Source organism: Gopherus evgoodei, chromosome 3 (assembly GCF_007399415.2).
Source record: "Gopherus evgoodei ecotype Sinaloan lineage chromosome 3, rGopEvg1_v1.p, whole genome shotgun sequence".
Taxonomy (NCBI): domain Eukaryota; kingdom Metazoa; phylum Chordata; order Testudines; family Testudinidae; genus Gopherus; species Gopherus evgoodei.
Window position 1 is genome coordinate 55,368,683 of NC_044324.1, and position 12,611 is coordinate 55,381,293.

The 12,611-nt window shown below is 48.7% G+C and overlaps 1 protein-coding gene across 10 annotated transcripts in view; it reads left to right on the forward strand.

Annotated features, from left to right (window-relative positions):
- MLIP (muscular LMNA interacting protein) overlaps positions 1-12,611 on the forward strand; it is a 138,344-nt gene that overhangs the window by 101,635 nt on the left and 24,098 nt on the right. For all 10 annotated transcript variants that reach the window (XR_003999508.1, XR_003999507.1, XR_003999506.1 and 7 more), the window contains one exon: positions 7,562-7,606. Coding sequence is in view for 7 of the 10 variants with exons in the window: in XM_030555623.1 (XP_030411483.1) it covers positions 7,562-7,606 (45 nt within the window). In the remaining 3 variants the exon portion in view is untranslated. The remainder of the gene's footprint in view (positions 1-7,561; positions 7,607-12,611) is intronic.

The window sequence follows — 12,611 nt, forward strand, 5'->3', positions numbered from 1 at the left end:
ATTCAATTTACTCTGAAAGATTAGCATGGTATTTTGACAATATAATTATCATTATTTATATACATAATTTCTGTTATTGGCTGCTTGTCGAGAAGCTGTCTTAAATGTGCCATTGGTTACAGAAGAAAAAATAGATGATTTTTGCATACTAATTTGTTTGTTAGTTAATCAGACACAGCAAAAGCTTTCATCCTGCTAAGCCACTTTACATATTTTCTTTACATTATATTAGTGCATGTATACACAGATAGAATTATTGTAATCTACCTCTTGGCAACAGTCTGTACAGATTGTTTGGATCATAGCTTGATATTTTCTCAAAGAGTGTTTAAAAATGAAAGGGCTGAATTTTCAACTACCAGTATTCCTCCTTGTGTAGCACTTGATATCCATTTTGCACTCACTTTCCACAGATGTAAATGACTTCACAAAGTACATGGCAGTGGAAACTCAGGCCTGAAAGTGCTGTGGCTGGCCTCATGCTGGCATAAGAAGGTGGGAGAAGGACCTAGGAGCGTTCCTTCATTGTGTCAAGTGCAGGAATTAGCAACAATGTACTGGGGAGCTCAGTGCTGGTGTATGACCAGTGGTGGCTCTATTCACCCCACTGCGTTAGTGAAGGTGGGTCCCTGGTCCAACCCCCAGACAACACCAGCCTGTGGAATTTGGTAGGAGCAAGGGGTATGCTTGTTCTACTCTCTTTCAGGGTGATGGAGCTACTCTGCTACTGGAAACAACTAGGGGGAATTGTGGTTGAGTCAGTCAGTATCCCTCCCTTGGGATGCTGCTGTAATACCACCCAGTGCAGGCTGTAGGTGTATGCCACAATCTGGCCCTTAATATGCTGCAGCTATAACATCAAAGCCCAGCTATTATAGATGAAGAGTTTTTAATTAAACAAAGATGCTCTAAGTTTAGTGACCTGGGGCCTTCAAATTGAACATGTCTTGCAGGAAGGGAAGTGTCTTTTTATACAGAAACCTAGTGATGTTTAAAGAAATTCACTTGTAGGAGAGGATATTCCCTGAAAGATAGGTGGAATTTTAATGCTCTAGAAATGTCCATCCAGTAACAAGTCCTGTGAGACTTTAGAAGGGGCTTAATTTCACGTGGAGGCTATAAATAGGAATACATGTTTATGACTGTTGTTTTAATTGTCCACCCTGCAGAGGCAAACTTTTACATCTCATATAAAGACTTCTTCTTCGAGTGCTTGCTCATATACATTCCAGTTAGGTGTGCGCGCTCTGCATGCTTGTTCGTCGGAAGATTTTTACCCTAGCAACACTCGGTGGGTCGGCTGGGCACCCCCTGGAGTGGCGCCGCCATGGCGCCGGATATATACCCCTGCCGAGCCAACCACCCCTCAGTTCCTTCTTATTGCCCGTGTCGGTCGTTGGAACAGTGAAGTGCCGTTTTACTGACCTTCCCCTCCCTAGCTACTCGTAGTTCTCTAGTTATTTTGTTGTGTATATAGTTCAAAGTTATATAGTTATAGTTAATTTTTATTGTTCATAGTTAGTATATAGTTAAGAGGGGTTCGGGGATTAGCCCCTTCCCCGCACCCAGTGCAGGGGCCCATGCCCAGTTCACCAGGTTTCAAACTGTGCTCGGCCTGTCATAAGCCGATGCCGACAGGAGATCCACACGACTCCTGCCTTAAGTGCCTCAGGGAATCCTACCTGACAGATAAGTGTCACATTTGCAAGGCTTTTAAGCCGGGAACAAAAAAGGAGCGGGACTTTCGGCTACAGCAGCTCCTCATGGAGGCGGATCTTACCCTTCTGCTTTCGGCACCGAGAGCTGGTCAATTGGCGGGCAGAAGCACCTCCTTGGCACCAGACCGCGCTGGTACTGCAAAGGCCTCTCAGAACTGGCTGTCACCAGCACCGAAGTCGACTTGGCACCGCTCCCTCTCTCCAAGGTCGAGAAAGCCTAAGACTCCTGCTGCTTCCATGCCACCTGCACCTTAGCCAGAGAACTCGTCTAAGTTGGATTGCCCTGCACCAATACCTGCCACGGCACTGAAGACATCGGCACCGTTGATTCTGGTCCCACGAGGGCCATCGAGTCCGGTGCCTTTCGGCTCCCTGGCCTGAGCCGTGGTTGAGCTTACTATTCCATCCACATTTGAGACACTCTCAACGATGAGGGATCTGATTGCCATGACAGAGTCGATGCTGCCTCAACCTCCGGCACCGCTGGTGCGGGTAATACAGTCTATTGGCAAGCCTTCCTTGATAAGACCATCCTCTGTCAGCACAGGAGAGTGGCACCGTTTATGATCACGGTCTCGCAGACGTTCCAGGTCCCGTAGGCACTCCAGCTCCTGACTCAGCTTGCAGTCCCGGTACTGTTCTCCTCCTCGGTACCGGTTGCACTCATGGCACTGGTCGGTATCCCGTTCACCGGCCCACTACTCTCGGCACTGTTCCAGCTCCCAGCACCGCTCCAGGCACCGTGACTCCCGTAGCTGCTCCCGACATTGAGCCTCGAGATCTCGGTCGACCTCCCGGCACCGCTCCGGTCGCAGGTCCCAATCTCATTCCTGGTACCAGTATGCCTCCCGGTACCGGTCCCCAGTGCTGAGTAGGGCAAGGTCCGCTAGAGACAGAGACTCTTCCCAGGGCTTTTCAGCACCTCCATGGCCATCCAGACACGCATCAGTATCGTCCCACGCGGACAGCTGTTATGCTCAGGAGTGCGATTCTGATGTGCCCACCAGAGTCTTCCAAGAGACCCAGGCCCAGGCCCAAGGACTCCATCAGAGGTCTTTCTGGACACCCAGGGTGTACCACCAGGCCCAAGGCGTACCAGTAGTTCCATCCCGCTCTGTCTCATCAGAGCATCGAGTGCCAGAGGCGAAGGTTAGCCGTCCCCCTCCCGACTGCTGCGGAGGAAGCCTCAGTTCACCCACTGGTTTCACTGGAGCAGGAGATCGCCAAAAGCAACAGGCCACACAGGACCCGCTCATCACTGGCATCTCCCCTTCCTCTTCTCCAGATGAGGCAGTGGCAGGAACCTCTTCCTCGGGCTCTCCTCCAATCGACCTGAGAGCCCATCAGGACTTCCTAAGGAGGGTAGCACTCAATATGAATTTCCAGGTGGAGGAGGTACTGGAAGCAGAGGACCCGGTAGTGGACATTCTATCGGAAGATGCCCCAACTAGAGTGGCCCTACCATTTATTCAGACCATCCAGGCGAATGCCGATACTATATGGCAGCCCCCAGCCTCTATCCCTCCTGCGGCCAGGGGAGTCGAGGGTAAATATATGGTGCCCTTTAAAGGGTAAGAGTACTTGTATGTCCATCCTCCTCCCTGCTCGCTAGTCGTCCAGTCCATTAATGAGAGGTAATGGCATGGCCAGCAGGCGCCAGCCCCGAAATCGAAGGAGGCTAGGCAAATGGACCTACTTGGCTGCAAGGTGTACTCGGCAGGGGCCCTACAGCTCCGGGTGTCAAATCAACAAGTCTTGCTTAGCCGCTATAATTATAACACCTGGGTGGCGATGGGTAAGTTTACTGAGCTCCTCCTTCAAGACTCCAGCCAAGAGTTCGCTGCCCTCTTGGAGGAAGGGAAAAAGGTGGCCAGAACTTCCCTCTAGGCTTCATTGGATGCAGTAGACTCAGCAGCCAGGACTCTGGTCTCGGGTGTTGTATTAGGCACATCTCATGGCTTCAGCTTTCAAATCTCCCACCGGAGCTGCAGTATTCCATTCAGGACTTGCCATTTGATGGTAAAGGCCTGTTCTCGGAAAAGACTGACCCCAGGCTGCAAAGCCTGAAGGACAACAGGGTCATAATGCGCTCTCTCGGCATGCATACGCCGGTGACCCAACACAGGCCTTTCTGTCCCCAGCCTCACCGCCCATACTCTGTGCCTAGACAAAGACAGGACTTCGGCAGGCGGCGCGGCTGAGGTGATTGCAGATGACCGTCAGGACCCCCAGGGGGCCAAAATCAAGGTCCCTCGAAACCACCACCGGGACTAAAGATGAACTTTTGAAAGTGCGCCCGAGGATTGCTTACCAGTTACGGGCCAGGATCCCTCTCCTCCCTTCTCCAACCATCTCTCTTACTTCCTCCTGGCATGATCCCAGTTAACTTCAGATGGCTGGGTCCTATGCATGGTGGAGTATAGGTACCACCTCCAATTTATTTCAACCCCGCCCTCCCACCCTCCAACCCTGTCCCTCTTCAGGGACCCCTCTCATGAGCAATTCCTCTTACAAGAGGTGCAGACGCTCCTCGCCATAGGAGCCATAGAGGAGGTACCGATGGATGAAAGGGGCAAGGGGTTTTACTCCCGTTATTTCCTAATCCCCAAGTCGAAGGGAGGTCTCAGACTTATCCTAGACCTGCGAGTACTCAACCAGTTTATGATAAAGTTGAAGTTCCACATGGTATCCCTGGGGACCATTATCCCGTCCTTGGATCCTGGAGACTGGTATGCCGCCCTTGATGTGAAGGACACGTACTTTCACATCGCCATTTTTCTTCCTCACAGCAGATACCTCCACCTTGTAGCTAACCATCAGCACTTCCAGTTTACGGTCCTGCCATTTGGCCTTTCTACAGCCCCAAGGGTATTTACAAAGTGTATGGCCGTAGTCGCCGCCCACCTCTGCCGACATCAGATACACGTTTTTCCATATCTGGATGCTTGGCTCATCCGAGGGGCCTTCGAGACACAAGTCACTCAGCATGTGGGCATCGTCAAGGGCCTATTCATGTGTCTAGGCCTGATGATCAATATAGAAAAATCCACTCTGGTTCCCACACAGAGGTTAGACATCATAGGAGCTATCCTGGACTCCAATCTAGCCAAAGTCTGCTTACCACAGCCGCGGTTTCAGGCCATGGCAACAATCATCCAAGGTCTACAGAATTTCCTGACAACCTCAGCTCGCACTTGACTCGGTCTCCTCGGTCACATAGCTGCCTGCACGTTTGTAACCAAACACGCCAGGCTCCGCCTCCATCCTCTCCAAGTTTGACTCAACTCGGTATACCGCCCGGGCAGGGACCCAATAGATACGATAGTCACCATTCCCCCGAGCACCCTAGGCTCCCTAGAATGGTGGCTAACTCCCTCCCTGGTGTGTGCAGGGATGCTGTTCCATCTGCCCCAACCCTCAATGTCTCTGATGACGGACGCGTCATCTCTCGGCTAGGGTGCTCACCTCGGTCACCTTCATACTCAAGGCCTTTGGTCTTCTCAGGAGCTGGCATTACACATAAATGTCTGAGAACTGAGAGCAGTCTGCAGCAACAGTTGCGAGGCTGTTGTGTCTCAGTGTTTACAGACAACACAACTGCCATGTACTACATAAACAAACAGGGAGGGATACGGTCCTCCCCCTTTGTCAGGAGGCCATCCAACTATGGGACTTTTGCATAGCCCACTCGATAGATCTGGTAGGGTCCTTTCTCCCAGGCGTTCGGAACACCCTGGCGGATCGACTCAGCAGGTCTTTCCTGTCTCATGAGTGGTCGATCCCCCTGGACGCTATGCATTCTGTTTTCCAGAAGTGGAGATTTCCCCACATAGACCTGTTCGCTTCCCATGAGAACAGGAAATGCCAGATGTTCTGCTCCTTCCAAGGTCTCTCCCTGGGATTGATTGATCTTGGATGCTTTCCTGATGCCGTGGAAGAGCCAGCTCCTTTATGCCTTCCCACCATTCCCGCTGGTTCACAAGGTCCTGCTGAAACTCCGCAGGGACAGAGCGTGCATCATCATGATTGCTCCAGCGTGGCCCAGGCAGCACTGGTACACCACTTTGCTCAACCTGTCGATAGCCAATCCAATTGCCCTGCCACTCCACCCAGACCTCATAACTCAGGGCCACCTGGACCTGCAGGCTTCACCTCATGGCGTGGCTGCTGCATGGCTAAACCAGTCAGAGTTATGTTGCTCTGAATCAGTACGACAAGTTCTCCTGGGTAGCAGGAAGCCTTCCACCCGGTCAGCGTACCTGGCCAAGTGGAAGCAGCGTACTCCTGCTGGTGCGAAACACTTAATCTTACTCCCACTGAGGTCTTGATCCCCTCTATTTTGGACTACATCTGGTCTCTCAAACAGCAGGGCTTAGCAGTATCGTCACTGAGGGTACACTTGGCAGTCATCTCTACCTTCCACCCAGGCGAAGGTGGTCGTTCCATGTTCTCACACCCTATGGTTTTGAGGTTCCTCAAGGGCTCGGAGTGCTTATACCCTCAAGTACACTGCCCAGCCCTGACCTGGGACCTCAACCTGGTTTTAACCAGACTTATGTCTCCCCCATTCGAGCCATTAGCAACCTGCTTGCTACTATACCTGTCTTGGAAGACAGCTTTCCTCGTAGCCATTACATCGGGCAGAAGAGTCTCCAAGCTTAGGGCTCTTACGGTGGATCCGCCGTACACTGTGTTCCACAAGGACAAGGCACAGTTGCGACCACACCCGGCATTCCTCCCTAAGGTGGTTTTGGCCTTTCATGTTAACCAGGACATCTTTCTCCCAGTCTTCTTCCCGAAGCCACACTCAACACGACGGGAGCAATAATTGCACTCCCTGGACGTCCGTAGAGCGCTCGCATTTTATATAGAGCGGACAAAACCGTTTTGTAAAATGTTCCAGCTCTTTGTTGCAGTAGCAGACCGAATGAAAGGCCTACCTGTTTCCTCACAGAGGATCTCATCTTGGGTGACAGCGTGCATCTGCACTTGTTATGATTTGGCTCATATTTCCCCAAGCCACATCATCGTGCATTCTACCAGAGCTCAGGCTTCATCTGCTGCCTTCCTGGCTCCTGTACCTATCCAGGAGATATGTCGTGCAGCTACCTGGTCCTCGGTCCACACCTTTGCTTCTCATTATGCTCTGGTTCAACAGTCAAGAGATGATGCAGCCTTTGGCTCAGCAGTTTTGCATTCTGTCACATCTCACTCTGACCCCGCTGCCTAGGTAAGGCTTGGGAATCACCTAACTGGAATGGATATGAGCAGGCACTCGAAGAAGAAAAGATGGTTACTCACCTTTGTAACTGTTGTTCTTCAAGATGTGTTGCTCATATCCATTCCAAACCCACCCTCCTTCCCCACTGTCGGAGTAGCCGGCAAGAAGAAACTGAGGGGCGGTTGGGTCGGCAGGGGTATATATCTGGTGCCAGGGTGGCGCCAGTCCAGAGGGCTCCCAGCCTACCCACCGAGTGTTGCTAGGGTAAAAATCTTTGGACGAACGTGCACGCGGTGCGCACACACCTAACTGGAATCGATATGAGCAACACATCTCAAAGAACAACAGTTATAAAGGTGAGTAACCGTCTTTTCAGGGGAATATACTGTTGCTCAAATGCCTTTCTTCCATTAGGAACACAAAAATACCTACAAGTGACATGATAACATGTAAATGTTGTACACCTTCCATCATCTAGGAACCACTGATAATCTATGGAAATATTCCTCTTCCTGGTTTCCCCTCTGTAGTGAATAAGCATTCCTTCTCATCCCAGATTGTGTGACTGTTATAATGGATTATGCTAGTTTATGTAACACTGTATATATTTATTCTTTTGCAGGCTAACCTTTACTTACCAACGCCTTCAGTGACAGAGAGTCAACTGGTATGTATCATGTGTCTGAACTATGCAGGTTTTCAAATTACAAGCATAAAATCTGAAGAAATTATTGGGTCTCTCCTTAGTCTTTGGAAGGAAGCTGCGGTCCCTGCTTCTAGATGAAAGTAATAAGTAGTTTATTACTCCTTCCATACTAAACATGAATTTGAACGCAAAAGTGTGCCAATACCTACAAGTGAGGTGGAATCATAGGAGAAACTGCAGGTCTTTGACAGAGGCCTAAGAGACTGGGTAACTTGGTGGCCCACTGCCTCCTAGTGGCCAACTAAAAATCTTTCAGTTTTGTTTGAAAACTTGTTTAAATAGAAGCAAAATTCTGGGGCCCTATTCTTCTTGCTTCTACCTGTTTAAATCAAGAACAGCTAAACTGGTGAAAAGTGAGATGAAAACCAGGCCTTAGGAAGCATTTTAAGACGAAAACACAACTTTCATGTAGAGCACCTTCATTTTGTCCTCACAGCAGCCTAGTGAGCAAGGGAAATCTTATTATTCCCTGTTACAGATAATTAACTGTGCCATATAGTCAGGGCCAGACTGTTAGTTTAGCTTGAATCCCATTCAGGCACCTAGGACCAGATTTTCAAAAGTGCCTAGCACCCAGAATTTCCCATTATAGCACTTCTTGCTGCACTCCTCTGAAAATCTGACATAAGTGACTAGGTCATGATGACACGGGAAGTTAGTGATTATGCCAACTTCCTCCATATCTCTGGAACACTACTCCAGTGCCTTAACCACAAGACCAGCATTGCACATGTCCGTGCAAGGGCAGAATATGACAGATAGATATTCAGATTCACCAAACAATAGAAGAGCAGTCAGTGTTTATAACCATAGGCACTGACTCCTTGGGTGCTGTAGGGCTGGAGCACCCACAGAAAAAGAATAGTGGGTGCTCAGCACCCACCAGTGGCCCTGCCAATCAGTTCCTCCCCCTCTCCCCCAGTGCCTCCCACCTGCCAGTGATCAGCTGTTCTATGATGTGCAGGAGGTGCTGGGGGGAGAGGGAGTAGTGGGGGCAGGAAGAGGCAGAGGGAGGGAGGCAGGATGTGCTCAGGGAAGGGATCGGAACAGGATGGGAAGAGGAGGGATGGGGAAGGAGAAGGGGCAGCAAAAGGTGGGGCAGGGGTGGGGCCTTGGGGGAAGGGGCGGAGTGGGAGAGGGGCTTGTGGTGGAGTGGGGGTTGAGTACCCTCAAGGAAACCAGAAAGTTGGCGCCTCTTTCTAACCATCTAAAACAGAGAACATTGAACTCAGGCCCTTGTAAGTTAGTGATATTATCAGGAATTCTAGATGTGGGCTGAAGAGAAGGCTAAATATATTTCAAACATGTTTTAAAAAGTGAGCAAAACCTAGATAATGCACAGCATGAAACAGCTCATGTGGAAGGGTGTAGCTTAACTCCTAGGTATATGCGTAGTGGTTCTGAGGCATACTTACAGATGATTTAACAGCTTGAAGTGATTTTTCTATTATTCATTCATTAGGAGAAATATATATATCATGCAACTCACCGACTTTCCTAAGTTTAAGGCTGCTTAGCACGAAGTCTGTGAAGCAAATTAAACTGTGACTAAGCAGAGTAGCAGTTAAACCTTGAGAATTATGGCATTATAACTCCCTTTGGTATAAAGCAATCTGAACTTAATTCAGCAATCACTTCCCACAAAGTCCTGGCCAGGGCAGCATCCAGCGTGGAACACTTAGCAGATACAGGGTACAGCCAGGGTGCGCTGCTACAGATTCTTCTTCTGGGCAGGGGTGGCTCTAGCCATTTCGCTGTCCCAAGCATGGCGGCACACCGTGGGTGGGCGCTCTGCCGGCCCCGGTCTCGCGGCTCCAGTGGACCTCCCACAGGTGTGCCTGCGGATGCTCCACCGGAGCCGTGGGACCAGCAGACCCTCCGCAGGCATGTCTGCGGGAGGTCCACCGGAGCTGCCTGCCGCCCTTCCGGCAACTGGCAGAGCACCCCCCCGGGGCATGCCGCCCCAAGCACGTGCTTGGCATGCTGGGGCCTGGAGCCGCCCCTGTTTCTGGGCCATTAATTTGCCAGTTGACTGCATGGCATTTGGGCACTGGGGAATGACATCTGAGGAAGCAGAACTTACCTCTATACAAGATTGCTTTCCATCATTGAATTATACCCATCTCTAGGGTGAAATGTAGCCATTACTTTTAGGAACACTATACAACAGTTCAGGAAAGACAATAAAGAAAGTCCTAGACTGTTGAAACTGCAGCAGGAAATGTACGTAGGCAGAATATAAATGCCTTACATGGAATAACACAAAGGTTTCTGTTATATGCTGGAATCCCTTGCTGTGTACTAAGGAATGTACCCTTGAGTCCTCTCTCTGAATTGTGTATGGAGGCTAAGTGGCTTCAGGTCATGCATATTCCTTTAGCGCAGAGTTAGCTGAAAGTGTTATTTGCACTTCATACATTTCTTGACATTCAAATATGTGTATGTAAATAGAAATAACCTGCTTTACAAAGAGATGCCTATCCAGCTCTATGAGCTCTGGGATATGTCCTGCTGCTCTGTCAGCACAGCAACATGCAAAATAATTGTCCTTCCTCCAGATGTCCTTCCCCCCTTACAGAGATCTGTGAATAATTAGTCAAAGGGGCATAAATCATTTTTTTGCGCCAGGCATTTGCCTTTAGACTTCAAGTACACCTGGGAAGAACTCTGTTAGATCCTCATTCAGATCATGGAATGTTTATTGCATTTATAAACTTACAATGTGAATAACAAAAATAAATAAATAAATAGTTTTAATTACATATCTTATCCCCATGAAAAATAGTTCATGGCAAAAAGCAATAGCAAGCGAAAATATTTTAAAATAATTTAAAACTCAACTAAGCAAAGCACACAGATCGTACTTGTAGTGATCAAAACACATCATTTTGGTATATGCAGAACTGAAGTATCAAGCATAAAACTGATACCTCTTAGTGAGTGGGGCTCTGTCTACACTCAGTCAAAATTCGGACAGGTGGTTGTTCTGATTCTGTCGTCTAAATTAATAAATGAAGTGTCTCTAGGAAGGGTTTTCTATTTGTTGTCTTTTAGAGGAGTGGCTGTGAGCTCCAGTAGGCTGCGCGGTTATAACAGGCATTGTGTACATGATGATGAACTGTACAGGCCAAATCCTGACCAGTTCTGAGTACCAGCTGAATGTGTGCAGCCCCGTTCTGATTATGGGAGTGGTGTGTGCTCAGTGGCTATTCGGAACCTCTCTGGAATTGGCCCAGGTTGAGAACATACCGTAATGGCCAGATACCAGGCAAAGCACAAGAATGTGACTCAGTTTAAAATATAGCAATAATCGCACTTGATATTTGTTAGCAATAACAGAAAGTTTTATAGGGAGATGACTACATAAGACTAATTCATACATAATTCAGTCCTTTCTTGATGTTTTTTTAAAGAGAGGAGAATATAGAGATAGACAAAGACAGAGTGCATACAGACAAGAGAAAAGATCAGGTAGGAATCAGAGTCTCAGGGAGATAGAGGTTTTAAAAAGGACCTAGACTTAATCAAAGGTTCAGGGAGTTAGTAGGGAAGTAGGAAGTAAAAAAAACTGAAAATCTACCCAGCCTTTTGGCAAGTAAGGAGGGTGGACCAGATAGGGCTGGCCTTACCATGAGGTGAACTGGGGCGGCAGCCTCATGTGCCAGACTGTGTGTGTGTGTGCGGGGGGGGGCACCACTAGGACCCAGAGTATAAAAAATTGTCTGTTGCTGGTGCATATGTATTCTCTCTGCTCTAGATGCACAGAGATGGTGGAGTGCTGTCAGGAGGGCTGTGCCGGAGGAAGGAAGGAGGGCACAAGAGACATAACAGGCAGGCAGGCAGGAGAAACGATGAGAGGGAATAACAGAAAGCAGCAGGAGCTACAGGGAGAGAGAGGAGGAGGAGCCTGTTATGTACCTCTCTAGCACCCCCAGGACTGATTAACACCAGCTTCTCAGGGAGTTTCCTGTTTCCTGTTGCTTCCCTGAACCCACTTGAGAAGAACAGGCAGTCAACTGAAGTAGTAGGAGCCAGTTAGGCCTTTAAGACACAGATATCTTCCCTCACTCAGGCCCTGTACCATCCTGCTTATTTGTCCCCTTCAACTGAGTGTTGAGAACCACTATAGCTGAGACAGAACAGCAGTCATGAGTTAAAGAAGAAAACATCCCTCTGGGGCAGCATTCAGAAAAAGAAAGCAAGCAAAGGAAGCTTTTCTATCTAAGCAGGAAGGAGCTCTCCTGAGATCCATAGACACAAATGTTCACGGTGAGCCTTCTGGCCCCAGTTAGGATGTGAGTGGTGAGGAGATACCTGATCTTCCAGTTAGTCAGAGTGCAGGTGACCTGGCAGCTACTGCAGCATCCATATCTCCATCTCAAATGGATGTAACCATGCACATTCCTGAAGAAAAGTGTAGATCAGAGAAGAGTGTGGTGAAGGTGCAAGAAACAGCTGCTGCTGAATTTAGTTCCTTAACTCTAAAAGATCCAGGACTGTGGACCCACTTGAGCAGTAGCCTGAGGGACTTCCTTGAACTGCATGAGCCACAGCAAGTGAAAAACTTCATGTTCCCCAAAGACAATGAAAATAGAAGTTTCCATCCAACACATTACTGGCGTGAAATGCCCAATGGTGAGAAAGGGGAGAGGCCATGTACTCAAAAACCCAGAATGCTGCATACTGTTTTTGTTGCAAACTCTTCCAGTCTAATGTTCCAGCCACATTGGGTTCTACAGGAACAAAGGACTGGAAAAATCTGGCTAGAAATCTGGCATGCCATGAGAAGGCAGCAAATCACCAGAGAGCATTCCATAGGTGGAAAGAGCTTGAAAGGAGACTAAGATTAAAGGCCACCATAGATGATCAGCATCAAAAGAAGATTGCATCAGAGTCTCTTTACTGGCAAAATGTTCTGAAAAGGCTCATCGCCATTGTGAGAATGCTTGCTACCCAAAACCTAGCA